Raw genomic sequence first — 27755 nt, forward strand, 5'->3', positions numbered from 1 at the left:
GGGCCCGCATGCTGCAACTACTGAAGCCCGCGCACCTAGAGTCCGTGCTCCGCAACAAAAGAAGCCACCACAATGAGAAGCCCATGCACCGCAACAAAGAGTTAGCCCCTGTTCGCCGCAACTAGAGAAAGCCCACGCACAGCAACAAAGACCCAACCCAGCCAAAAATTTTAAAAAAATTAAAAAGTGATATCCCTTTGCACCTAGCACACCGTTGCACAGAGTAAGTGCTTGTATGCATTTGCCTTAAATACTAGGAATAGAATCCATTATATATGGTGACTGTGTTACTAGATACAGCAAGTATTTGTGTTACGGGTATTTGAGTTCTTATTCCAAACCATAATGATTTTTTGTGATGGATTTCCCCATAATTACAGTGGCAAAAGACATATTTTTTGGAACAATATTTGATTCATCTCTGTTTTAATATGTAGAAACACGAGAGTATGAAATCAGAGATACTAGGTTGCAATCCTAGCTCTGCCTAGTTCTGTGGCCTCGGACAAATTTAATATCTGTGACCCTTAATTTCTTCATCTGTAAATAATAATATCTACCTTATAGCACTGCTGTGAATATTAGCATTAATATATCTAAAGTGCCTGGCATATCTGAAAAAGGGCAAAGCCATTAATTAATATAACAAAAAATTACATACTATGGAACTGCTTTTTGGAAAACAGCTCTATAGCCCACAGGGAAAGTTATCACTGTAGTACATCCTAATGCAGTATTTGATGTTCATAATGATGATACCAAATGAAATGTAAATTATGTTCCATGTAATCAACTTGATCAGACACAATAATGCATTTTAGACATGAAAAATATTTAAAAAGAAAAATTTCAGGCTGGATTGGTTCAAGATGGCAGAGTAGAAGGACATGCTCTCACTCCCTCCTGTGAGAGCACCAGAATCACAACTAACTACTGAACAATCGTCGACAGGAAGACACTGGAACTCACCAAAATAGATACCCCACATCCAAAGACAAAGGAGAAGCCACAGTGAGATGGTAGGAGGGGTGCAATCACAATAAAATCAAATCCCATAACTGGTGGGTGGGTGACTCACAAACTGGAAAACGCTTATACCACAGAAGTCCACCCACTGGAGTGAAGGTTCTGAGCACCACATCAGGCTTCCCAACCTGGGGGTCCAGCAATGGGAGGAGGAATCCCCAGAGAATCAGACTTTGAAGGCTAGTGGGATTTGACTGCAGGACTTCGACAGGACTGGGGGAAACAAAGACTCCACTCTTGGAGGGCACTCACAAAGTAGTGTGTGCAACGGGACCCAGGGAAAGGAGCAGTGACCCCAGGGGAGACTGAAGGGTCTCCTGCAGAGGCGGGGGGTGGCTGTGGCTCACCACGGGGACAAGGCCACTGGCAGCATAAGTTCTCAGAAGTACTCCTTGGCGTGAGCCCTCCCAGAGTCTGCCATTAGCCCCACCAAAGAGCCCGAGTAGGCTCCAGTGTTGGGTTGCCTCAGGCCAAACAACCAACAGGGAGGGAACCCAGCCCCACCCATCAGCAGACAAGCGGATTAAAGTTTTACTAAGCTCTGCCCACCAGAGCAATACCCAGCTCTACCCACCACAGGTCCCTCCCATCAGGAAACTTACACAAGCCTCTTAGATAGCCTCATCCACCAGAGGGTAGACAGCAGAAGCAAGAAGAACTACAATCCTGCAGCCTCTGGGACAAAAACCACATTCACAGAAAGATAGACAAGATGAAAAGGCAGAGGGCTATGTCCAGATGAAGGAACAAGATAAAACCCCAGAAAAACAACTAAATGAAGTGGAGATAAGCAACCTTCCAGAAAAATAATTCAGAATAATGATAGTGAAGATGATCCAGGACCTCGGAAAAAGAATGGAGGCAAAGATCGAGAAGATGCAAGAAATGCTTAACAAAGACCTAGAAGAATTAAAGAACAAACAGAGATGAACAATACAATAACTGAAATGAAAAATACACTAGAAGGAATCAATAGCAGAATAAATGAGGCAGAAGAATGGATAAGTGACCTGGAAGACAGAATGGTAGAATTCACTGCTGCAGAACAGAATAAAGAAAAAAGAATGAAGAAAAGAAAAGAAGTGAAGACAGCCTAAGAGACCTCTGGGACAACATTAAACGCAACAACCTTCGCATTATAGGGGTCCCAGAAGGAGAAGAGAGAGAGAAAGGACCAGAGAAAATATTTGAAGAGATTATAGTTGAAAACTTCCCTAACATGGGAAAGGAAATAGCCACCCAAGTCCAGGAAGTGCAGAGAGTCCCAGGCAGGATAAACCCAAGGAGAAACATGCCAAGACACATAGTAATCAAATTGGCAAAAATTAAAGACAAAGAAAAATTATTGAAAGCAGTAGGGGAAAAACAACAAATAACATACAAGGGAACTCCCATAAGGTTAACAGCTGATTTCTCAGCAGAAACTGTACAAGCCAGAAGGGAGTGGCATGACATATTTAAAGTGATGAAAGGGAAGAACCTACAACCAAGATTACTCTACCCAGCAAGGATCTCATTCAGATTCGATGGAGAAATCAAAAGCTTTACAGACAAGCAAAAGCTAACAGAATTCAGCACCACCAATCCAGCTCTACAACAAAGGCTAAAGGAACTTCTCTAAGTGGGAAACACAAGAGAAGAAAAGGACCTACAAAAACAATTAAGAACATACATATTGATAATTACCTTAAACGTGAATGGATTAAATGTTCCAACCAAAAGACACAGGTTCACTGAATGGATACAAAAACAAGACCCATCTATATGCTGTCTACAAGAGACCCACTTCAGACCTAGGGACACATACAGACTGAAAGTGAGGGGATGGAAAAAGATATTCCATGCAAATGGAAATCAAAAGAAAGCTGGAGTCGCAATACTCATATCAGATAAAATAGACTTTAAAATAAAGAATGTTACGAGAGACAAGGAAGGACACTACATAATGATCAAGGGATCAATCCAAGAAGAAGATATAACAATTATAAATATATATGCACCCAACAGGGGAGAGGAGAAGATGGCAGAAGAGTAAGACGTGGAGATCACCTTCCTCCCCACAGATACATCAGAAATACATCTACACGTGGAACTGCTCCTATAGAACACCTACTGAACGCTGGCAGAAGACCTCAGACCTCCCAAAAGGCAAGAAACGCCCCACGTACCTGGGTAGGGCAAAAGAAAAAAGAAAAAACAGAGACAAAAGAATAGGGACGGACCTGCACCAGTGGAAGGGAGCTGTGAAGGAGGAAAGGTTTCCACACACTAGGAAGCCCCTTCCCGGGCGGAGACTGCGGGTGGCAGAGGGGGGAAGCTTCAGAGCCACGGAGGAGAGCACAGCAACAGGGGTGCGGAGGGCAAAGCGGAGAGATTCCCGCACAGAGGAGCGGTGCCGACCAGCACTCACCAGCCCGAGAGGCTTGTCTGCTCATCCGCCGGGGTGGGCGGGGGCTGGGACCTGAGGCTCGGGCTTCAGTCGGATCCCAGGGAGAGGACTGGGGTTGGCGGCGTGAACACAGCCTGAAGGGGGCTAGTGCGCCACGGCTAGCCGGGAGGTAGTCCGGGAAAAAGTCTGGACCTGCCGAAGAGGCACGAGACTTTTTCTTCCCTCTTTGTTTCCTGGTGCGCGAGGAGAGGGGATTAAGAGCACCACTTAAAGGAGCTCCAGAGACGAGCGCGAGCTGCGGCTATCAGCGCGGACCACAGAGACGGGCATGAGACACTAAGGCTGCTGCTGCGGTCACCAAGAAGCCTGTGTGCTAGCACAGGTCACTCTCCACACCGCCCCTCCCAGGAGCCTGTGCAGCCTGCCACTGCCCGGGTCCCGTGATCCAAGGACAACTTCCCCGGGAGAACGCACGGCGCGCATCAGGCTGGTGCATCGTCATGCTGGCCTCTGCCGCCGCAGGCTCGCCCCACATCCGTACCCCTCCCTCCCCCCCCCCGGCCTGAGTGAGCCAGAGCCCCCTAATCAGCTGTTCCTTTAACCCCGTCCTGTCTGAGCGAAGAACAGACGCCCTCAGGCGACCTACACGCAGAGGCGGGGCCAAATCCAAACCTGAACCCTGGGAGCTGTGCGAACAAAGAAGAGAAAGGGAAATCTCTCCCAGCAGCCTCAGAAGCAGCAGATTAAAGCTCCACAATCAACTTGATGTACCTGCATCTGTGGAATACCTGAATAGACAACGAATCATCCCAAATTGAGGAGGTGGACTTTGGGAGCAAGATATATTATTTTTTCCCCTTTTCCTCTTTTTGTGAGTGTGTATGTGTATGCTTCTGTGTGAGATTTTGTCTGTATAGCTTTGCTTTCACCATTTGTCCTAGGGTTCTGTCCGTCCGTTTATTTGTTTTTTACTTAAAAAATATTTTTTTATTAATAATTATTTTTATTTTGTATTTTAATAACTTTATTTTATTTTATCTTTATTTTATTTTATTTTATCCTCTTTCTTTCTTTCTTTCTTTCTATTTTTTCTCCCTTTTATTCTGAGCCGTGTGGATGAAAGGCTCTTGGTGATCCAGCCAGGCATCAGGGCTGTGCCTCTGAGGTGGGAGAGCCAACTTCAGGACACTGGTCCACAAGAGACCTCCCAGCTCCACATAATACCAAATGGCGAAAATCTCCCAGAGATCTCAATCTCAACACCAAGACCCAGCTTCACTCAACGACCAGCAAGCTACAGTGCTGGACACCCTATGCCAAACGACTAGGAAGACAGGAACACAGCCCCATCCATTAGCAGAGAGGCTGCCCAAAATCATAAGGCCACAGACACCCCAAAACACACCACCTGACGTGGACCTGCCCACCAGAAAGACAAGATCCAGCCTCATCCACCAGAACACAGGCACTAGTCCCCTCCACCAGGAAGCCTACACAACCCACTGAACCAAACTTAGCCACTGGGGACAGACACCAAAAACAACGGGAACTACGAACCTGCAGCCTGCGAAAAGGAGACCCCAAACACAGTAAGATAAGCAAAATGAGAAGACAGAAAAACACACAGCAGATGAAGGAGCAAGGTAAAAACCCACCAGACCTAACAAATGAAGAGGAAATAGGCAGTCTACCTGAAAAAGAATTCAGAATAATGATAGTAAAGATGATCCAAAATCTTGGAAATAGAATAGAGAAAATGCAAGAAACATTTAACAAGGACCTAGAAGAACTAAAGAGGAAACAAGCAACGATGAACAACACAATAAATGAAATTAAAAATACTCTAGAAGGGATCAAGAGCAGAATAACTGAGGCAAAAGAACGGATAAGTGACCTGGAAGATAAAATAGTGGAAATAACTACTGCAGAGCAGAATAAATATATATGCACCCAACAAAGGACCACCTCAATACATAAGGCAACTGCTAACAGCTATAAAAGAGGAAATCGACAGTAACACAGTAATAGTGGGGGACTTTAACACCTCACTTACACCAATGGACAGATCATCCAAGCAGAAAATGAATAAGGAAACACAAGCTTTAAATGACACAATAGACCAGATAGATTTAACTGATAGTTATAGGACATTCCATCCAAAAACAGCAGATTACACTTTCTTCTCAAGTGTTTATGAAACATTCACCAGGATAGATCACATCTTGGGTCACAAATCAAGCCTCAGTAAATTTAAGAAAATTGAAATCATACCAAGCCTCTTTTCTGACCACAATGCTATGAGATTAGAAATCAATTACAGGGGGAAAAAAACGTAAAAAACACAAACACATGGAGGCTAAACAATACGTTATTAAATAACCAAGAGATCACTGAAGAAATCAAAGAGGAAAATAGAAAATACCTAGAGACAAATGACAATGAAAACACAATGATCCAAAACCTGTGGGATGCAGCAAAAGCAGTTCTAAGAGGGAAGTTTATAGCAATACAAGCCTACCTCAAGAAACAAGAAAAACTTCAAATAAACTATCTAACCTTACACCTAAAGGAACTAGAGAAAGAAGAACAAACAAAACCCAAAGTTAGTAGAAGGAAAGAAATCGTAAAGATCAGAGCAGAAATAAATGAAATAGAAACAAAGAAAACAATAGCAAAAAACAATGAAACTAAAAGCTGGTTCTTTGAGAAGATAAACAAAATTGACAAACCATTAGCCAGACTCATCAAGAAAAAGAGGGAAAGGACTCAAATCAATAAAATTAGAAATGAAAAAGGAGAAGTTACAACAGACACTGCAGAAATACAAAGCACCCTAAGAGACTACTACAAGCAACTCTATGCCAATAAAATGGACAACCTGGAAGAAATGGACAAATTCTTAGAAAGGTATAACCTTCCAAGACTGAACCAGGAAGAAATAGAAAATATGAACAGACCAATCACAAGTAATGAAATTGAAACTGTGATTAAAAATCTTCCAACAAACAGAAGTCCAGGACCAGATGGCTTCACAGGTGAATTCTACCATTACATTTAGAGAAGAGCTAACACCCATCCTTCTCAAACTCTTCCAAAAAATTGCAGAGGAAGGAACACTCCCAAACTCATTCTATGAGGCCATCATCACCCTGATACCAAAACCACACAAAGATACTACAAAAAAAGAAAATTACAGACCAATATCACTGATGAATATAGATGCAAAAATCCTCAACAAATACTAGCAAACAGAATCCAACAACACATTAAAAGGATCATACACCATGATCAAGTGGGATTTATCCCAGCAATGCAAGGATTCTTCAATATACGCAAATCAATCAATGTGATACACCATATTAACAAATTGAAGAATAAAACCATATGATCATCTCAATAGATGCAGAAAAAGCTTTTGACAAAATTCAACACCCATTTATGATAAAAACTCTCCAGAAAGTGGGCACAGAGGAAGCCTACCTCAACATAATAAAGGCCATATATGACAAACGCACAGCAAACATCATTCTCAATGGTGAAAAACTGAAAGCATTTCCTCTAAGATCAGGAACAAGACAAGGATGTACACTCTCACCACAATTATTCAACATAGTTTTGGAAGTCCTAGCCATGGCAATCAGAGAAGAAAAAGAAATAAACGAATACAAATTGGAAAAGAAGAAGTAAAACTGTCACTGTTTGCAGATGACATGATACTATACATAGAGAATCCTAAAGATGCCACCAGAAAACTACTAGAGCTAATCAATCAATTTGGTAAAGTTGCAGAATACAAAATTAATGCACAGAAATCTCTTGCATTCCTATACACTAATGATGAAAAATCTGAAAGAGAAATTAAGGAAACACTCTCATTTACCACTGCAACAAAAAGACTAAAATACCTAGGAATAAACCTACCTAGGGAGAAAAAAGACCTGTATGCAGAAAACTGTAAGACACTGATGAAAGAAATTAAAGGTGATACAAACAGATGGAGAGATATACCATGTTCTTGGATTGGAAGCATCAGTATTGTGAAAATGACTGTACTACCCAAAGCAATCTACAGATTCAAAGCAATCCCTCTCAAACTACCAACAGCATTTTTTTTTTTTAATGATATTCTTGTCTGCTTACATTCTTTTTATCTATGTATGTATGTGTGGCTGTGTTGGGTCTTCGTTTCTGTGCGAGGGCTTTCTCTAGTTGTGGCAAGCGGGGGCCACTCTTCATCGCGGTGCGCGGGCCTCTCACTATCGCGGCCTCTCGTTGCCGAGCACAGGCTCCAGACGCGCAGTCTCAGTAATTGTGGCTCACGGGCCGAGTTGCTTCGTGGCATGTGGGATCCTCCCAGACCAGGGCTCGAACCCGTGTCCCCTGCATTGGCAGGCAGATTCTCAACCACTGCGCCACCAGGGAAGCCCCCCAACGGCATTTTTTACAGAACTAGAACAAAAAATCTTAAAATTTGTATGGTGACACAAAAGACCCCAAATAGCCAAAGCAGTCTTGAGGGAAAAAAAACGAAGCTGGAGGAATCAGACTCCCTGACTTCAGACTATACTACAAAGCTACAGTAATCAAGGCAATATGGTACTGGCACAAAAACAGAAACATAGATCAATGGAACAAGATAGAAAGCCCAGAGATAAACCCACGCACCTATGGTCAACTAATCTATGACAAAGGAGGCAAGGATACACAATGGAGAAAAGACAGTCTCTTCAATAAGTGGTGCTGGGGAAACTGGACAGCTACATGTAAAAGAATGAAATTAGAACACTCCCTAACACCATACACAAAAATAAACTCAAAATGAATTAGAGACCTAAATGTAGGACTGGACACTATAAAACTCTTAGAGGAAAACATAGGAAGAACACTCTTTGACATAAATCACAGCAAGATCTTTTTTGACCCACCTCCTAGAGTAATGGAAATAAAAACAAAAATAAACAAATGGCACCTAATGAAACTTAAAAGCTTTTGCAAAGCAAAGGAAGCTACAAACAAGATGAAAAGACAACCATAGCCAGGTCATGGAAGCAACCTAAATGCCCATCAAGAGATGAATGGATAAAGAAGATGTGGTACATATTTGCAATGGAATATTATTCAGCCCTAATAAGGAACGAAAATGGGTTATTTGTAGAGACGTGGATGAATCTAGATACTGTCATACAGAGTGAAGTAAGTCAGAAGGAGAAAAACAAATATCGTATATTAACGCATATATGTGGAACCTAGAAAAATGGTCCAGATTAACCAGTTTGCAGCGCAGAAATTGAGACACAGATGTAGAGAACAAACGTATGGACACCAAGGTGGGAAGCGGCAGGGGGGCTGGTGGTGGTGTGATGAATTGGGAGATTGGGATTGACATGTATACACTAATATGTAGAAAATGGATAATTAATAAGAACCTGCTGTATAAATAAATAAATAAAATTCAAAAGTTCAAAAAAAAGAAAAATTTCAGCACTTAAAAATATAAATTCAACTATCTGAAAATTCATTAACAAAAAATATTAGTTTCTGGGCAATTCCCTGGTGGTCCAGTGCTTAGGACTCGGCGCTTTCACTGCCGGGGCCCAGGTTCAATCCCTGGTGAGGGAACTAAGACTCGCAAGCCACACAGCACAGCCAAAAAAAAAAAATTTAATTTCTATCAGTGCCAAATAAATGAGGCACTCATCTTGTTTGGTGCTATTCTACTCATTATTTTAATGATTCACAAATCTATCAGTAATTTGGTAGCCATCCTGAGCGGGACTTTCTTGAAGGAACCCTCAAATCTGGAATGTCACTAGGTTCATTGTCATGATTTTGTTTTCAAGACAGATAGCTTTGGAGGCAAATATAGAATGGAAAACTTTGGATCTGTTTCCCAACAGTAGAAAATGTAAAATTAATCACTTCAATAATAGATATGGTCTCTTACGGGTGAGTCATCTTCAGCTTTCTGTGGAATTTCCCTGCTTTAATACTATTTAAAGTCTAACCAGTTGTGCAGTCAATAAAATCAGTGAAGAATTGTTTATCCATGATTAAAAGTTGATTACAGTATTTTCAGATTAATGATGTCTAAAAAAGTTGTTTTAACCTTGGTTGATACAGCCTCCTGGTGTTGAGATCATGGGTCTTGAAATGATAGATATTGCCCCTAACATGAATTATCCTCCATCTTCAAATCTTGCATATGCTGCGTTCCACAAAGAAACCTAGCTGACTTGTACATCAAATCACGGTATATTAGGTAGGAATTTTATCTTATGTAGGAGACACATCCTCTAAGCTTTCATTCAGTATAGCCAACCTTTAAGTGACTGTTGCATGCATGGCACTTTATAGTCTATAAAACCACACATGAAAACCTTGGAATAGTTGCTTTCTAGGAAATTCAAGTCACCAAAGATTCATAAACAGTATCAATGTGAGGTGAACATCTCATGCACCTCCTATGACCACTTCGGAGGATGTGAAGTCAGGGCTGCCTTGCAAGAGAAAATGATTCAGTAGATAATATCTGAGGTGAGAGCTGTTAAGAGTAGCTAGCTTACTAAGGTACATCATTGTTTGATATATCAAGAGGCACAGCATTCAGTTGTGAACTCCAGATTCCTCAAAGTTTGCAATCAGTTTCTTATCCACATGGTATCTGGGATTTTTAACAATTATTGATTTATCATGTAAATGATAAAAATTGTATAAACAATATGATTATATAATTTATGTTGAAGAAACAGTATGTAACTCCTAATTTAGCAGCAAGACTGACTGCCATGCACCAAACTTGATGAATATTGTGGACACTTTCCCCAAAATGGTATCAAAACATTTCACGAAGCTTTCACACAATGGAGATTTGGTTAAGCTGTTAAGTTTTTCAGTTTTGTTGTACATGTCACCAGATAATTTAGCAAAAATCTGGCTTTCTTAGAGTTTCTTAGAGACAAGTTGAATTTTATTTGATCCCTCTGGAAACTACTAATTATGTCCTAGTGTTAAGACATAATTCAATTAAACAACTAATCACATATACTCATCCCACTGGGTTCTGCTTTGTGGAATTAACATTTTCTTAAAGCCAAATGTGAAAAAACAATGTTAAAATATCCTTATTAGAATCTTTATTTTCAGCATGAATAAATTTTAAAATACAAAATGGGAATTCACATTTTAAGTGGGCATCTTAATTGAATTTTGAGGATGAAATGGTTTTACCTCTCAGCAATAGCTTTGAAAGTTCTCTAACTACAAATAGCAAGCAATTCTTGACAGCTTGAACACAGCATACTTTATGTCAATACCCACAAATGAAACCTATTGCTTCTCTTGAAAATAAAACTTGAATCCTGGCTGGCAGTGGAAATCTCTCATGGTGAAGGCTGGCTGAACTGCATACCCTAAAGTTTTTAAATCCACAGTCCACCTCTGCATTGGCCCAATATACATATATATCAAATCCCACAGGCTCTTACAATGTGACTGACCCTCCTCCCAGTAGGAGGTGGAGTCTGTGTTCCTTTTCCATGAAGCTGGGATTTGATCTTCTGGGACTTCTGGTGACCAAGAGTATAGTGGAAGTGATGCTAGGACTTCCAAGGCTAAGTCCTATAAAAGATCCAGCTTCTGCCTGGCTCCACTTCAGAGCCCTGAAATAAGTCCAGTTGCCCTAAAGCCACCATGCTGTGGATTTTGAGGAAAGACTGAGCCACTAACAGGGAGATGCTCAAAGAATCTCCCTCTAGCCGGATGTGAAAAAGCCTTTGGAGATGACCCCAGAGCTACCATCTGATCATAACTTCATGAGACACAGAAGCAGAAGAGTCCAACAAATGCTCCTGAATTTCTGACCCACAGAAAGCTTGAGATCATATCGTCTCATGCCATTACATTTCAGATGATTTGTTACACAGCAGTTAACTAATGCACACTGATGACACCAACTGCCACAGCCATCATTTGCTTGGGCTCAGACCGCAGCTCTACCTTTTGCCAGTTTGGTCCAAATTTACACCCATAACCCCTCCTTTTTCTCTGCAACACAGGTAAAATAAGGCTGGAACCTTAAACAAGACCAGGTGATGATGATAGAGAGAAGTTAACATGCAATGAGATACACCTGGTTTCTAAATTTAGTTCACTGACCTTATGACACGGGTTTGTAATGAAAACATTTCTCTTCCTGTTTAGACTCCTTCAAAGTTTTTTTCCTGAGGTCCCATCTGCATACTTTACACAGGGACTGTCAACTCAATCCAGATATTATACCCAAAGGCCTCAAGGTAAAATGTAATCAGACTTGAAAAAATAAACTATATTACAGATTGGGCTTTTATACTTCCTAAGCAAAATACAAGGGAAAACTAAACAGTGGCTTACTTTCTAGCTTTTAAAAAATCAATTTGGGCTTAAGCCAAATTCCAGATGCTTGAATATGCCAAAGTGCCACCGTCCCAGGGGCATTCACCTACTCCAGGTGTCAAGCAGGTACCTTTCTTAAAAACAAAACTGGAAATAGTTTATAGTAATTTTTTTTGTAATTTAGAAAGTCAGATCTGTGTGAGGAGAATTAAGTTACCTGAAATAGTTTTTAGCTATCAAATGTTTTGGTCCTTTTAAAAAACTACCATTCTAAGAAACAGCCTAATTTAGATTACCTTCTTTTACAAGTAAGGATTAGCACACTGATTAGGATTTTTAAAAGTATAGTAAGTGTTGCAAAAATTTGATTATATACTGAAATGTACTTGTCAAAATAAACCACAAATGAATATTTATCCATACTCAAACTGAACAATTGTTTTTAAAAATTTAGGGCATGGTTCCTAAAAATGTAAGAACTCCCTTGAGTGACAAATCCCGAAACATATGACAATTTATGAGTAGGGATCATAGCATTCAACCAACAGTGAATTTTTTTCCTTGAGGTTTTAATGTATGCATAATTCTTTCCATTTTAGGGTTAATTCTTTAAAAACTAGTTTTAAAAATAATTATCAAGTCACAGACAAATCATCAACAGTTGGGTTTATTTCAACAGTAAGTTTGAAACTCTTGCTTCTGGCAAGAGTACTACAGTAATTATATTAGGAATAGACAATTTCCTACACTGTCAAATATATAAAAGTTCCTTCTGCATTTTCCTCAACACTGATCAACAAGCAGATTCAGTCCACATTTGCTTTCATCTACTGAGTGTACCCAAGCTTCTTCTTCAGAGATTCTGGCATCTCAGGTGGAGGAGGGCGAGGGAGCCTGAAGTAGACCTTAACGGAGTCATAGATGAACCACTGCAGTGCAGTCAGAGTGCCGATCATGATGATACGGGCAAACAGTCCCTTCCATACACCTGGATAAAATATGAAATGTGAGTGAAAAATATACTCCAAAGTGTTATTCTTTCTTTAGATGGGAGAAAAAAAAAAATCTTACCTCTAAATCCAAGTCTCTGGAGGACCAGAGACGCACTGCTACCCTTCTCTTTATTCAACACAGACACCACAGAATCAGCAGGGTGAGAAACAATGGCACAGAAGACTCCAGCTGAACAAAGTCAAGATAAATGATCCAATATGGGGTCAGTTAAAAAAAATTCTCACATCACAGCCAACAACCTTTTCATAAGTAATAAAATTTTCTTGTGTTTAAAAAAATATTTTAGAGTGAGACTGACAAGAAAAGTTATGAAGCAGTCTACCCTATGTAAAACAGAACAATCCCTCAAGTCATATTGAGATTTTAACACTTTCTCTTGTATTAAAAATTTGTTATTGGAAAAACAACAGAAAAAGGCACAGCAGTGAAGTCAATACATTCCCGAGCTTAATTATGACATGCAAACCACAAGACAATTATTTTAGGAATGAATTAGCAAGTATTTGTGAATCCTGAAGAGTATATAAAACGCAATGGAAAGATAAAACTTCTTTGGAATATTTTTCCCTCACAAAAGAGGCCAATACTGGAAATGATTATTCTTAATTTCACAGACAAGCATGTTCTAAATAATTCATACCTATGTAACCTGCCACAAATGTGACAACCAGCTGCTCTGGCTTTGAACATTCACTTCGGGGCTTGGGAACCACAAACTTGTACAATGCTTCAACAGTACGTTCAAAGCAGGCGAACTTCATCATGGTGTATGGTATCTGTCTCATCCAGAGAGGAGCAACCCCCTTGTAGAATCTAGGAAATCAGAAGACTTATTTTACTCAGTTGCATATATTCATCTAGCAGACTTTTTCATTATTAACAGAAGTGTCCGCACACCAGTCAAGTCCTGATAGTAACAAAATGGCAGCACCACTGCATGTCATTTCTATCAGAACCTAAGACTAACATGCAGGTATATTTATCTCACATGCCAATGACTCAAGCACCTTTGACTATACAACCAAAAAAGTTGCTGGATGTTTCTTTGACTGGAACTACAAGAAACAGTAAGTTTACAAGTAGAACTCAGCTCAAGATTGGCATCCACAAAGGTGGATCTAAGGAAGCATGTGTGGCCTGACTATATGCAAATTCTTAACTGTGAACATAGATGACAAGAATTCTAACAAGGGCACTCCCCAACCCCCAAGTTAAGAGTTAATATTTAGGTCAAATATCAAGTCATTTGTAGACTGACAAATGATTCTAACTTTAGGGGAAAAAAAAACCCTTAATTCAGGGTTCAAGCCATGTATCAACTTATCCTTGCCCCTAGAGTTTATGTTCTATGTGAGGGGGAAAGAGATATGAAAAAGAGAAAGTCTGGCAGGTTTAATGCTAACAAATGCGGTTTTCTCAAATGAGTATTTTTATACTATATATTTAGGCAAATGTTTACTTACGCCTTTAAGCCTTCTTCCTTATACATTTTGGGAGCTGCATCCCTCAAAGTGTTAGCATATCCTGGTTGGGTTTGAATTCGAACCTTAGCAGCTTCCATAGGAGCCAGAGCAATGTCCGCAAAGAATTCAGCACTGGCAGAGGCAGCCAAATATAGTGATGTGCGCCAGAGATAGGCATTCTCCTACATGAAAAACATAAGGAGAAACAAGAATTGCTGCTGCACTGGCTGTTCTCAATTTAAGAGACAGTTCTAGGAAACAGTTAAATTTCAGACATTTTAAGTGTTTATCACAGAGTCCACAGATAACACACGAGACTGAGTATCTCTCATAACCTCATCAACCATAGTACACTGTGAATATTTTTTGAATGTCTAGGTGCGAAGCATAGTTGACCCTGGAACTCACACAGGAATACTACAGTCCTTCTCTTTAAAAAACTCAAATCCAACTTATTTGGAAAGCAGCATAGCATAATAAAAAGAGCACTGAAATCTAATGAAATAGTTTCTTTTTCTTATCCTGTTTATGTTAAAACAGCCTTATGACACAACACTGTAAACCAATCATACTCCAATAAAGATGTTACAAAAAACACAAAAAACAGCCTTATGATTTGAAACATACTGTTCACCCTTTCTGAGACTATTTCCTCAGTTCTAAAACAAGGTGAGTCAAACAAAAATCTAAGATCCTTTTTGGTCTTATACTTTAAGTTAAAAACTGAGGACTTTTTTTTCCTTTTTCTTCTTTTTTAAATATTTATTTATTTATTTGGCTGCGCCGGGTCTTAGTTTCAGCATGTGGGATCTAGTCCCCTGACCAGGGATCGAACCTGGGCCCCTTGCATTGGGAGCGTGGAGTCTTAGCCACTGGACTACCAGGGAAGTCCCCAAAAGCTGAGGACTTTTCAATTTCAAAGTTAAATTACATACCTCTCCAAGCATGTTGCTATACAAAACTTTGAAGACTTCATAAAAGCCAAATTTGCAGAGCCCTTGCATAGAGTAGCCAATGAAAGTCGGAGCCCATCCTTTGGCCAAACCACGAACACCATCTTCTTTGAGTGTAATTGAGAATCCATTAAATATGCCCTTGTACTTTTGTGGGTCCACCTTTATTTAAAACAAGAAGAAAAAAAAAATTAAATGTACCAAAGAGATAATAACACTTCTCACAAACATTTAATTTTGTTATTATTAGTTTTTCCTTTTGCTTCTAATATAAACTTTAGTAACTACACAAAAGGTGGGTAAATACAAGTTCACTGCATGATATCAGCTTAAGGTCTACTATTATCTTTGTAAAATGTAACTTTTTGTACAGTAAGGTCTAGCTTTCTTGCAGTCAGACTTAAGTCTTGGAGGGTTAGTTAAGAGGATAAAATTCCTACAATACACGATAGAACTGACACAAGAGATTTTTCCACCACCCAACTCTTTTTACCACTTAAAAATTAGTCTTAAAGCTACTTCATAAACAATAGATAAGTCTATATCCTTGATATATGCTAGCCCATTAAGTGATTATAAAGTTTTGTGAACTTAAGACAAATTAAATACAAGTTAAAAAGGTACATCGACATGAAAACCCTCTTTTGAGTTAAGAAATTAAATTCCCTTTAAGAGACATGCATAAGAAGTTTTAGCAAAGGTATAACTAATGGGGGTAAAAATCTTATCTATTTCTGCCAGTACTAGAAGGGCTGGTATACATCACCTTCCTCTCCCTGCTAATATTTCACCTTCCTTTCTCTTTTAGGTAAGTAGACCTCTAATCCTGTTTGGGACAAATAAATTTTTGATGTTTGATTATTTGTGTTTCAATAATCCTAATTAAGACATTTTAATTGTAAAAGAAAACCTTTTATGTAAATAAATATGCAAGAAGCTATGCCCACAAATTTTAAACACTATACAGAGTTTTTTAATCTACAGTGTTCTCTGCCTTGATCTTATCAATAAATAAGAGACATGAAGTTACATCGTATAATACACAAAGAATGATAGCCTACTCTGACATGTAAGTGCTTGTAAAATGACTATTCAGAGCAAAAAAGAATCAATAGGCCTTGAAGAACTCTAGGCAGAATTCAGCCCAGCAGCAAAAACCACTTACAGGCAGAGTCTGAGATCAACAATCTACCTTCACTCTTATTTTAAAAGAGGTATTTCTTGGATTTAAAACACTAATTAAAGTAAAAATCATGAGTTAAAGAAATTTGAGTTTGCTACTAAAATTTCTGGCAGTCGTAATGTCTTCATTCTTCTCATTTGTGAAGTCCTTTAATATTACTTGGAATTAAGTCACACACAGAAAAGATGTTCAATGCTGTCATCTCAATACAAACCTGCATACGGCATTTCACTAAATCCAGAGGAACAACAGCAGTGTGTGTGAGACCACAACTTAAGACCCCACCAAAGCCACACAGTGCGTAAAACTTCGCGGAGCCATATTCACAACTGTACTCTGTAGTGAGACAAGACACACCATGCATTTTAATATAATACTCATGTTACTGGTTATCAACTTACCTCCTGGACAGTTAGGTTTTCACACAGCTTGTTAACAGGTAACAGCCATGCTTCAACAATGTTTTATTTAGTCCAACATGCAAAAACAAACCTGCATTCTGCATTTAACCAGATCTAGAGGAACCAATGCTGTATGTGTTGTGCCACAACTAATAATTCCTCCAAGCCCACAGAGAAGAAAGAATCTGCCAGATCCATAGTCACAGCTATACTGCTCTGTTTGATTGAAAAAAAAAATCAAATAAATATTTCTTCAGAGATGACTAAAGCCATGGGAATGCAAGAGAACTACGTTTCCCTGTGAAAAAGTATTATCACAACTGAACAGCTCTGGCCACCATTTACAAGTAAACACTATCCCCACTTATGGATCCCTATAGTGTAAAACTAGATAAACATAAATTCCTGCAGTCAAATACATTTACTACACAAATGACCATAGATTTAACTGTCTAAATTAAAGGTCCGAATGACGATGTCAGGGTTTTTTCCTCACACTAAAGACAGAACAGAAACACATAATAATTTTTTTTTTTAAATCTTTACATTTCACAGGTACAAGGTAGATAACATATTCTGTACTCCTGCAATTCGGTTTTCAGGTTTCTCTGTAAATACACTCCACTGGGATTTAAAATATACACAATTAAAATAAAGTTGGGTCTAACCATCAAGAAACCCGAGAGATAAGATCAAAGGGATTCCTATCAATTATTATATCCTTTCTATGGTCTCTCCGGGCCCACAAGTCAATCAGGCGCATTAAAACAAGAGTTACCCACTTACCACACATACCTTGTGTCAACTAATATTAGACTCCGGGAATACTAAAGGGAGGAAGCAATATTTTTAAAAAGAAAGTGAAAGCAAAATCAAAGAACTGATAATACAGTTAGAACTGCGGTGGCCAGTGGTTAGGAATGAAGACTTTACCCAATGCCTAGTTGGCTGACCAAGTTAGCTCACGGCGAAGATAAGGAGCTAATCACGGCCTCTATGCCTCCACTCCCTCGAGGACGCGGAGGTCACGGAGGGAGCAGGGCCTAGACCCTTCCACGCCCTTGAGGGAGGGCCAAGGATCCGACACCCGGCTTCGGGCGGAACGAGCTGACATCCTCGGACAAGCAACTGGGCGCCGTCCTGCGGTGTCGCGGGCAGGGCGCCGTCCTTCCCTGTCCTCCGGGCCGAGCACGCCACGAAGGCCGAGGGGACCTGACAACCGTATCGGGACAGGGTCTGACCTCACCTTCCACAGCGGCGGCTGCCAGCTTGCGGGAGCGGCGGGGTGGGCCCGGGGGCCCGGCGGGGTTGCTGCGGGGCCCCGCGAGACCATCTTGCACCAGCTGCAGGTGGGGCGCGTTGAAGGGGTTCGCCCGCGCCAAGTGCGCCACGGAAGAGAACATCTTCCTAGGGGAAGAGGAAGCGGCGGTCAGAGAAAAGGCAAAGGGGGCCGTTAGGCCGGCTAAAGTCACCTGCACCCTGGGACCACCCCCGCACCCAGGTCTTGCCTCTTCCCACCTCCGCGCCCTTGAGGAGGTCACCGCGGCCTCCCCAACGGAGAAGGCCAACGGGGCCTACAGCCAAAGAAGCGCCCCACCGGGTCTCCGCGCTCCGCTCCCCGCACGCACTGCAGGGAAGGCCAAGCCACACTCACTCCCTAAGATGGCGAACACACCACCGGTCCCTCGGAAAGGCTGGGGCTCTGAGAGGCCGAACGTCCTCCGGATCTTTAGATCTGTGCCCTTCGCGCGTCGTCAGCGTGACGCACACAGCGCGTCACTACAGACTGGCGGCACCCATTGGCGAAGAAGAGCGCCGAGGCCCTAACGTCATCGCGTTCTCCTAGCAACCTTATCCCCGCCCCACTCGCCCTAGCCCTTCCGGCCCGGCTTCTGCGCAGGAGGGTTCTTTTTGCGCAGGCGCGCATTCCGGGCCGGTGTTTTTGAGTTGTGAGGGTTTGTGCTCGTGGTCTCCTCTTTTTGTCCCTTCACCTTCAAACGTCTCTCCTGGAATCTGGGGCTTCCCTTCTTTTCATTTAAATGAGCCCCGATATACTAGTCACCTAAAAAGAAAAATCCGAATACGCGATGATAAATATTTCGGTTTGCGGTTAGAATGTCACTGCAGTACAGTTTTTGTGTCAGCTTCTGCTATTATGGTACGTTTTTTTTTTTTAAGTTCCATCCATTGACATTACACATAGACATGTCTGAATTTTCCATCAGACTTTAGGAGAGTATTTTAAAAGGAAATGTGTAGCAAGAACTCTTAAGACAGCTTGCTGCTTCATCACAATAGTTTATATAACACATTAAAGCATTCAATAAATTATTTTTAACACCTGGGAGTACAGGGGTGAACTAGAGTGAAAGTGACTGACAGCAGATTTTGTTTTTAATAAATTTAGAAAATCTTCATTAGATTCAGTTAAACAAAGAAAGGACTAGTTTAATTGGGAAGAGATTAGTAGGGGTCAAACCTCTGTTAGAATTCTGGCTCTGACATTTTCCCAGCTACTGTTAAAGTAACCTTGGGAATTTACTTGATCTCTGTGTACCTGTTTCTTAAATGGTGGAAGCAGGGCTGGCCTCATGGGCTTGCTACCTATACAGTTATGCAGGGCCTATGCTTGGTTTAATGTTCTGCTGTGACCGTCTTGAAATTCTTAATGAACAAGAGACCCTGTGTTTTTCATTTTGCACTGGGCCCTGCAGATTTTGCAGCTGGTCCTGGATGGGAGTAATACATATCTTGCAGAGTTTGTGAAAACTCAGTGAGATAATTTCTTCTTCTTCTTTTTTCTTCCTTTTTTGTTTGTTTGTTTTATTAAATGGACTTGAAAAATTGAGCTGTCATGTATGCCAATGGTAGCAATATTGACTAAAACTCCGTTCCTATATAAACATGCAAGATTTTTGTAGAAAATTAGCATTACAATATTAGAAAAATTTAAAATGTTATCCTCTTAAGAAAGAAACTGGACATTTTCTTTAAAAAGCAGATATCATGGGCTTCAATCTTTTCAATTCCCCATCCTTTGAATAGAGTTCAATAATAATTTTGGTGAGATCAATATTTAGTGTTCACATTATGATGACTACTATATATAGTAAGCCATGGTGAATGCTGTAATTATATTTCTAATCTTGAACGATCTGTTTTCCTCTAGAGGTAATAATTGTCACTTTTGGCATTTGTTTGGTTTTCTAATCACTCATCACTAAGTCAAAATCCGCTGTATTAGTTTGCTAAAGGCTGTCATAACAAAGTACCTCAGACTGAGTGGCTTAAGCAAAAGAAATTTGTGTTCTGTTAGTTCTCAGTGAAATAATTTCTAAAACTGAAGATTTTTAGCCAAGGAGCAGAGCTGGGGTCTGAGGTTGGGTGGGGTGGGGGGGGTGGGGCATCAGTGGATGGGAAGTTACTGAGAGATTAGGGTAATTCTTGCTAAATTGACCTCACAGGATTCTTGCAGAAGGCAGGCCAAGGTTATCAGACATCACTTGGGAGATGAGGAATTTGATCAGGTATCAAGGGTGATCAGATATCAAGTTTGGGAGATTCTGGCTAAACCGACTTAGAATTCTTGCTGCACTTGGGCTCCTTATGATCATGCCCAAGGATGGGCTTAGTGGAAAAAGGGCTCAGAGTAGCCTAACTAAAGTTTGGTCAAGGAGAGAGTCTTTGTCCATGCCTTCCTATTCAGTATACCAAGGCAGTCTAGCATTTTAATTTCATTTAATATGGGCTGCCACTGAATTTAAATTTCAGCCAAACTGTTAGAGACACTCTCAGCAATCCGAGCTAAAACAATGGATTGGGCCACTTTCTTTACTGTACTCATATCAGTAAGTTTGCCTTGATCTACCATTATATTCCTTCTCTTTTAGTTATTGCTACTTATCAAATTACTCCAAAATTTAGGGACATAAAACAACAAATACTATTATATTTTCTGAGGGTCAGGAATCTGGATGTGGCTGAACTACATGGCCTGACTCAGGGACTGTCATAAGGTTGTAGGCAAGCTGTTGGCTGGGACTGTGGTCTCTAAAGACTTGACTGGGGCTAGAGGATCTGCTTTCAGTGTCGCAAACTTGGCGACTGGCAGAATGCTTCAATTCCTTGTCGTGTGGCCCTCTCCATAGGGCTACTCATGACATGGCTTCCCCAGAGTAATTCAAGAAAGAAAGAGCAACCAGGACAGAAGTTGCAGTGTCCTTTATAACCTAATCTCAGAAGTGACAGACCATCACTTCTGTATTTTACTGGTCATGCAGACGAATCCTGATACGATGTAGGAAGGGAGGTGGAGATCATTGGGGCCATCCTAGAGGCTGACTACTACACATCCAACCAAACATTCTTAGCCTCCATCCCCATGTGTGTTGCCCAGGTTTCTCTTAATATAAATCTTGCACACTTTTTATCTTACCTTCTAGGGTTTCCTGCAATGGGGTCTAGAAGCAATGGGAGGTATTGACAACTGGTTCTGAGAAGGATCAGCACACCCTACAAGGCAACTACCTCAGGGGGAGGAAGAGCTATTTCTACTAGCAATAGAGGCTCAGCAGAACTTAGGGGTTCATGATCCCAGTGTCACCTGAATCTTCCCATGTGTTCCCATCCACACTGCTCAAAAAAAAAGCCCTTACGTTAACACGAGGCCTGCAAGATTGGGAATTCAATTGCATTGTAGTTCAGGATTAGATTTTGGGTTTAGTTTTTAGAAATTACAACCTTGTACATATCGGAAGGCAGTCATTTACGTTTTCTGGTCCCTTATCTCATCTTGAACTGAGAGTTTAAAACCCTAAGCTCATCATTTCCTTTCCCCTACTTATCCAACATAATTAGGAAAAAACCAGCCAACCCCACTGTAGTCCTTATTTTCACTTAAATATTTTGTGGAAGCAACTACTTGGTCACCTAAAGCCTTGCCTTCTTTAGCCATTTGATTACTGGTATCCACAGGTCATAATTTAAGAAATTTTTTTTTGCTAATGCATGCTATGGACAACCAGTGTCACCATTATCATTGACAGCTGGTCACCAATGCCTTTAAATCCAATCAGACCAGATAACACAGAACAAATTCAGAGAAACCCATTGTTAAGGTTTTGTTCTCCTGGAATTACTTCCAATACCACTGTCTGTATCAGAGTTTGATCAGAGAAGCATAGCCACAGTGAGTCATATGGAATAAAAGATTTATTGTAGGGGTTAGACCTTATGAGACTGTAGGAGCTGGAGAAGAATTTGCCTCTGTGTCTGGGGCTGGACCTGAAATTACTGTAAATCAATAGGACTTACCATCAGGCAGGAAAGCTGAACATGAAGTGGGGGTGAGCAGGGACAAACTGGAACCCACAGAGTCAAACTAGACCGTGAGTCTGTCTCACCACCTACAATGCTGGTCCTGGCAGGAGCCATGGTGCAGGTGCTTATGAGAGCCACATTGCCGCTATGCATCTGGCCCAGGACTCAGAGAAACCGAAGAAGATCCAGGAGTTCTGAAAAAGCTTCACACCTGGCCTCTGCCCCGATTTAAGGTGAGCCAGCAAATCAGCAAAATGAGCTGAGCTGCCACAGCACCTCATGTCCTACACTGACCTTCAGAGTATAATGACTGCTGCTTCACTTCTGCCTTTGCACAAACTTCCTTTGTGACCAAGCCTAACCCAGACCCGTATTTAGGAGATAAACAGTTAAACTTTGAGACGCTAGAGAGATAGAACATTCAAGGGGAACTTTGCCATGGGCATTTGAAAAACTTAGAGCTAGAAGTCACGTTTGCCCTTGTAGATTTGACAATTATCTCTGTCATGGAGAATCACAAGAAAATCCTTAAATAATTCCTAGCACAGTCATGTAATAGAAGGATATAAAAAATTATGTGAGGGAGACTAAAGTCCGTTTTCATAGCTGCCCTGAGGAAAAAAGAGTAACATCCACTTATTTATTGTCTTTTTTGATTAGAAATCTTGTTTTTTATTTTTGGGGGGGTTTGTTGTTGTTTTTGTTTTGTTTTTGTATGACTTCATAAATAGAGTAGGGAGAAATTTGTCTCTTTGTATCGGAAATGAAATAAAATGGACTTCACAGTTGGGGCTTTAGTTTCCAGTCTGGAAAGTTTTAAAATCCCCATTCTTTGGAAAGGTATGCTAGGTTGAGCCTAGAGTACCTTGTCTGTAAGACTGGTGATCTCTTTACCATAGTGTACCCCGAGAGAGCAGAGCCAGCTCTGAGGCCGAGTCTCAGACTCTTAAACTCACCCATGTTTGTGCATGGAGCTGAAGACAGTGAAAGTTATATCTGTATATTCAGAGACATTGTATTTTATAGGAAATAAAAGGCAGGTGAATCCTTTTACCCAGTCTTTATCTCTTGATATCTTGAAATTTCTTTCTTTCTGCAATTAAAATCATAAAATATGCTTTGGCCCAGAGAGGAGAGCCATACCTCGATATGGCAGAACCTAAAAGAGTCCACGTGGAAGGAGCACATTTATGTGGCACTTTAGTCACTCAATGGCTACAATTCATCACCTGGACAGATTTTAAGTGAGGCCCTGTCATCATAAGTTAGAGGTTCCCAAATCTGGTTTCTCATCAAAGCACCTGGGGAGCTTTTTAAGCACAGATGTTGTCAGACCTCAAAAGATTCTACTGAGTCTGATGAGGAGTTCTAGAAGCTGCCATTTTTTTTAAAGATTCCCCAGGTGATTCTTAAAATAGCCAGTCTTAGGGACTGATGATCTAAGGAATTCAAAGATAGGCGTGAGCCTGTGGAAGGGGCCTGACCCAACACTGACAGCATCCTGAATTACCTGGTTTGCCATGGATATGAAGTGCTCACTTACTAGAAAGGAATCCCTGCTGATCAGGTTTGCTTCAAACTGACTGTTCACCTTGTTCTTCCACATTCAGGAACAAGGTGCAAGGCTGCAGTGCACACCATCAGCACTCCATACAAACTGGGGCAAATTCTTAACAGAAGTATGAAAGGGGACAGGAGAATATCAGCTGCTTAAAGATGGTCACAGCCACAGACTTGGTAACATACAGGAAATTTGAGGGAGAAATGTATATACCTGAAGAATAGCAAATATGAAAAATAATGAATATAAAATGGACTAAGGCTTACTAAAAGGCGGAGAAATAGTTTCATTCATCCTTAGATGGGACAGAATATACCTAACACCTAAATTTCTGTTTATACGCTGGGTTATTATGAACTGAAATGTTTAGTAATTTTATCACAATTCAAACCTCATGCCACTTATGATCTTTTTGCTGTAGCTACTCAGAGGCCTTCTCACAAATGAGTCCAATGTAACTGCAGTCAGCGCTAAATGAAGTTAAAATTTGCAAACATAATGAAACTTCAGGAAAAATTCTCAAATTCTGCTATTATATCTCTAAACCTGGAAGATAGTCAGTTGGGAAGGAATAACTTTAGGGAATCAAACATATTTTTAGAGAGCAGTAGCCTCAAATGTGAGTGGAATTTAACTGACTGATTTTATTCTTCTGAGAGAAACTGAATATTGCTAACTATTACACAATTACAGTTAACGTACATAACACTAGCAGTTACTTAAATTTTCTGTAATTTGTGCTGCTTTGAAATTTTGTGGAAAGGAAACTATTTTTTCCCTCTTTTGATTTCAAGAATTTCAACTTTGAAAAATATTTAAATCATCCATCATTTAAATTACAAAATAGGAGAGAATAAAAATCAACGTAGAGTTTTGTCAGCTCATCTCACCCACAGCAGTTTATGGGTCAGAATAACTTGTTCCTGGGTGTTTGAATGATCAAATTAGATGTCTGAATTAAATGAACATTATTATTATTATTATTTAAGTGGTATGGCTGAAGCTGAGGAACCTTTTTTTTTTTTTTTAAATTTATTTTTGGCTGTGTTGGGTCTTCGTTTCTGTGTGAGGGCTTTCTCTGGTTGCGGCAAGTGGGGGGCCACTCTTCATCGCGGTGCACGGGCCTCTCACTGTCGTGGCCTCTCTTGTTGCGGAGCACAGGCTCCAGACGCGCAGGCTCAGTAGTTGCGGCGCACGGGCCCAGTTGCTCCGCGGCATGTGGGATCTTCCCAGACCAGGGCTCGAACCCGCATCCCCTGCATTAGCAGGCAGATTGTCAACCACTGCGCCACCAGGGAAGCCCAGAGGAACCTATTTTTAATTTTTTTAAATACATGATTGGGAATTCCCTAGCGGTCCAGTGGTTAAGACTCTGTGCTTGAATCTCCTGAGTTATGTGGACAAGCTTCAGTCCTAAACATTAAGAACTTCTTATACCTTACTTTGCCATGCCCTCATCCTCTTGGCTACTTACAGTCATTGTTTTTCTGTTAACACAGTCTCCCAGTTAGGTCCGATCTTTCTAAAAACATCTAAGCATCCTCCCTTCTAGTCCATTTGCCAATGTATGTTGAAACTGCTCTATGTAATAGTAATCTAGACAACTTAAAAGTTTTTGGACTACTGTTCACTCTAAGAAATATCACTGAAAAAACAAGAAAAAGGCAAGATAACATCACATCTTTTAAAGAATTGTTGAAACGTTTGCAATTTTGCCTTAACACAATGGATCCAAGGGTAATTGAAAAAAAGTCATAGGCAGGTTTCGACTGTTAAAATGTTTAATGTAGCATGGTTGTTAAAATGTGTAAATATGTCTAGAAAAAAATACAAGTATCTTAGTAAAATCATTTTAAAAAACAACATAATGCCCCGGTTGGTCTAAGTTATTGATATTTATTCTTAAATTGTTTAATATCTATTGAATCCCTAGTGTAGGGTACTGTGAATATTTCCAAAGGCCTCTTTCCTTTCACATTCTCTTCCCAAGAATCTCCTTTACTCCCATGGGATCAGCTTTCATCCTTTATGGGAAAATTCTCAGTATTTTATTTTTCATATTTTCTGATTTTGAATATTTGTTTACTTTTTAAATTTTTTGAAGTAATTTTAAATTTACAGAAAAGGTGCAAGAATAGTACAAAGAGCTTCTATATACCCTTCACTCAGCTTCCCAGATTGTTAACATTTTGCCATGTGGTTTATGATTCTGTCTGTCTGTCTCTCCCACCTATTTTTAGACACAGATGTATAGAGAGTTATACACACATATAATATATTTATATGTAGATATATAGATTACATGTACAAATACATAAATACACATAAATACCTATATACACACATACATACATATTTTTCCTGAACCAACTGAGAGTTAAGTTAAATACATGATGCTTTATTATTCCTAAATACTTCAGTATGTATTTCCTAAATGATAAAGCACAAGCATCAAAATCAAGATATGACCAGTGATATAATACTACCATCCAATCTAAATATCCTATCTAAATATCCCAATAATGTCATTTATAGCAAAAAACAAATCAAAACAAACCAAGAATACCTTTTCTTCTAGTCCAGTATCCAGTCCAGGAGCATGTTACATTTAATTCTCATGTCACTTTAAGTTTCTTCAATCTGGAACAGTTCTTCTATCTTTCTTTGTCATTCATGCCCTTGGCATTTTAAGAGTACAAGACAGTTATTTTGGAGAATGTTACTTGAATTGGGCATCTCTGATGTTTTCTCATGATTAGGTGCAGAGTATGCATTTAGGGCAAGAATATCATAGGAATGATTTCTTGTTCTTTTCGGAGTATCATATCAGAAGGCACATGATGTTGATTTATCTTATTACTGATGAGGGGAACTTTGATCACTTGATCAAGGTGGCATCTGCCCAGTTTCTTCATTGTAAAGTTACTATTTTTATATGTAATTAATATGTAATTTGTGGGGAGACACTTTGAGACTACCTAAGTATTCTGTTTTTCAACAAACTTTCACCTACTGATTTTCACATTTGTCAGTGATTGTTGCCTGAATCAATTACTATTGTGATAATTGCCAAATAGTGATTTTCTAACTCCATCAGTCCTACATTTATTCTTCTGTGAGGAAGTGCTTTCCTTTCTCCTCTTATTTAGTTCATTCTTCATTTATTTGTATCAGTATGGACTAATGGATTCCTGTTTTATTCAATGAATTATCTAATACTAACATTATTTCTTTTGATGCTTATATTGTCCCAAATTTGGCCAGTGGGAACCCCTTTAAACTGATCTTGTATTCTTTCTACAAGTCCCCATCATTTTTTGAGCACTTTGTTACTTTCTGGTACAGCAAGATGTTCAAGGCTCACCTTATACTTTTTCTGCCCCAGCCCTGGAATCAGCCATTTCTCCAAAGAGCTTTGGTTCTGTTTAGAAGAGAATAGCATTTAGAACCAAGATCTGGGAGCAAAATATGCATAACAATGCTATGTGTTATTGCTTCTAGGTTTTCTCAGTATATATGCATACATACATATATACACATTTGTATCAATCCATCTATCTATCATTGATTATATCCTCTTTTAAAAACAATGAGTGCACACAAATACTTCCAATTCCAAATCAGAATTCCCCAGAATTCATTCTAGCCTTTTTTTTTTTTTTTCCTTTCCACATTTGTAACTCCCTTCTCTGGTTTTCATTACCTTCAATATATTGTCTCTTATTTGCTTATTCCTTCTGGTTATATCCAGCTTCCCAATCCTGCTGGCTGTCTCCCTGTCATAAACCTTTCAGAGCCCACTGGCCTTGGTTGCCTGAAATGAAGAATAGAAACCAATAAATTAAAGAAAAGAAACCAACCAATGTTTTTTAAAGAAAAGAAAAATAGAAGGAGAAGAGGAAGAGGAATGGAAAACAGCTATGGCTATCATTATTAACAAATTAACTCCAAATCTTAACAGTGTAACTCAATAAAAGTTTACTTCTTGCTTCTGTAAAGTTTAATGCTGATTGAATGGTTCTCCAGGGAGCTCTCCTCCAAATGGTGACTCAGGGATCAAAGATGTTTTAATCTTA

General features: G+C 39.9%; 1 protein-coding gene and 1 non-coding gene across 4 annotated transcripts; both read right to left on the bottom strand.

The window, feature by feature from the left end:
• Positions 1-12434: 12434 nt before the first annotated feature.
• SLC25A3 (solute carrier family 25 member 3) lies at positions 12435-18559 on the bottom strand. Of its 3 annotated transcripts, none has more exons than XM_061205073.1 (8): positions 18454-18559; positions 18046-18206; positions 16613-16734; positions 15198-15377; positions 14263-14444; positions 13440-13612; positions 12857-12967; positions 12435-12773 (listed from the first exon to the last, which is right to left on the bottom strand). In XM_061205073.1, the coding sequence occupies exons 2-8, from the start codon at positions 18200-18202 to the stop codon at positions 12613-12615; spliced, it is 1086 nt and encodes a 361-aa protein (XP_061061056.1). In that variant the 5' UTR covers positions 18203-18206; positions 18454-18559; the 3' UTR covers positions 12435-12612. The 3 variants fall into 3 exon arrangements, with proteins under 3 accessions (XP_061061056.1, XP_061061057.1, XP_061061058.1); XM_061205074.1 differs by lacking the exon at positions 18454-18559 and adding an exon at positions 18318-18436; XM_061205075.1 differs by lacking the exon at positions 18454-18559 and adding an exon at positions 18308-18436.
• LOC133101839 (small nucleolar RNA SNORA53) lies at positions 13684-13932 on the bottom strand. Its single transcript, XR_009702728.1, has one exon. It is a non-coding gene; the product is annotated as a small nucleolar RNA SNORA53 (small nucleolar RNA).
• Positions 18560-27755: the final 9196 nt, after the last annotated feature.

Source organism: Eubalaena glacialis, chromosome 11, assembly GCF_028564815.1.
Source record: "Eubalaena glacialis isolate mEubGla1 chromosome 11, mEubGla1.1.hap2.+ XY, whole genome shotgun sequence".
Classification (NCBI taxonomy): domain Eukaryota; kingdom Metazoa; phylum Chordata; class Mammalia; order Artiodactyla; family Balaenidae; genus Eubalaena; species Eubalaena glacialis.

What these genes read in the sequence shown, in the direction of transcription:
- SLC25A3 (XM_061205073.1), bottom strand. Translation starts at nt 18,202, where the DNA reads ATGTTCTCTTCCGTGGCGCACTTGGCGCGGGCGAACCCCTTCAACGCG. An exon ending in TAGTGAAATGCCGTATGCAG is followed by an intron (nt 15,378 to 16,612) that starts GTTTGTATTGAG and finishes TTTTAAATAAAG; the next exon opens with GTGGACCCACAAAAGTACAA. An exon ending in ATTTGTGGCAGGTTACATAG is followed by an intron (nt 12,968 to 13,439) that starts GTATGAATTATT and finishes GACTTTGTTCAG; the next exon opens with CTGGAGTCTTCTGTGCCATT.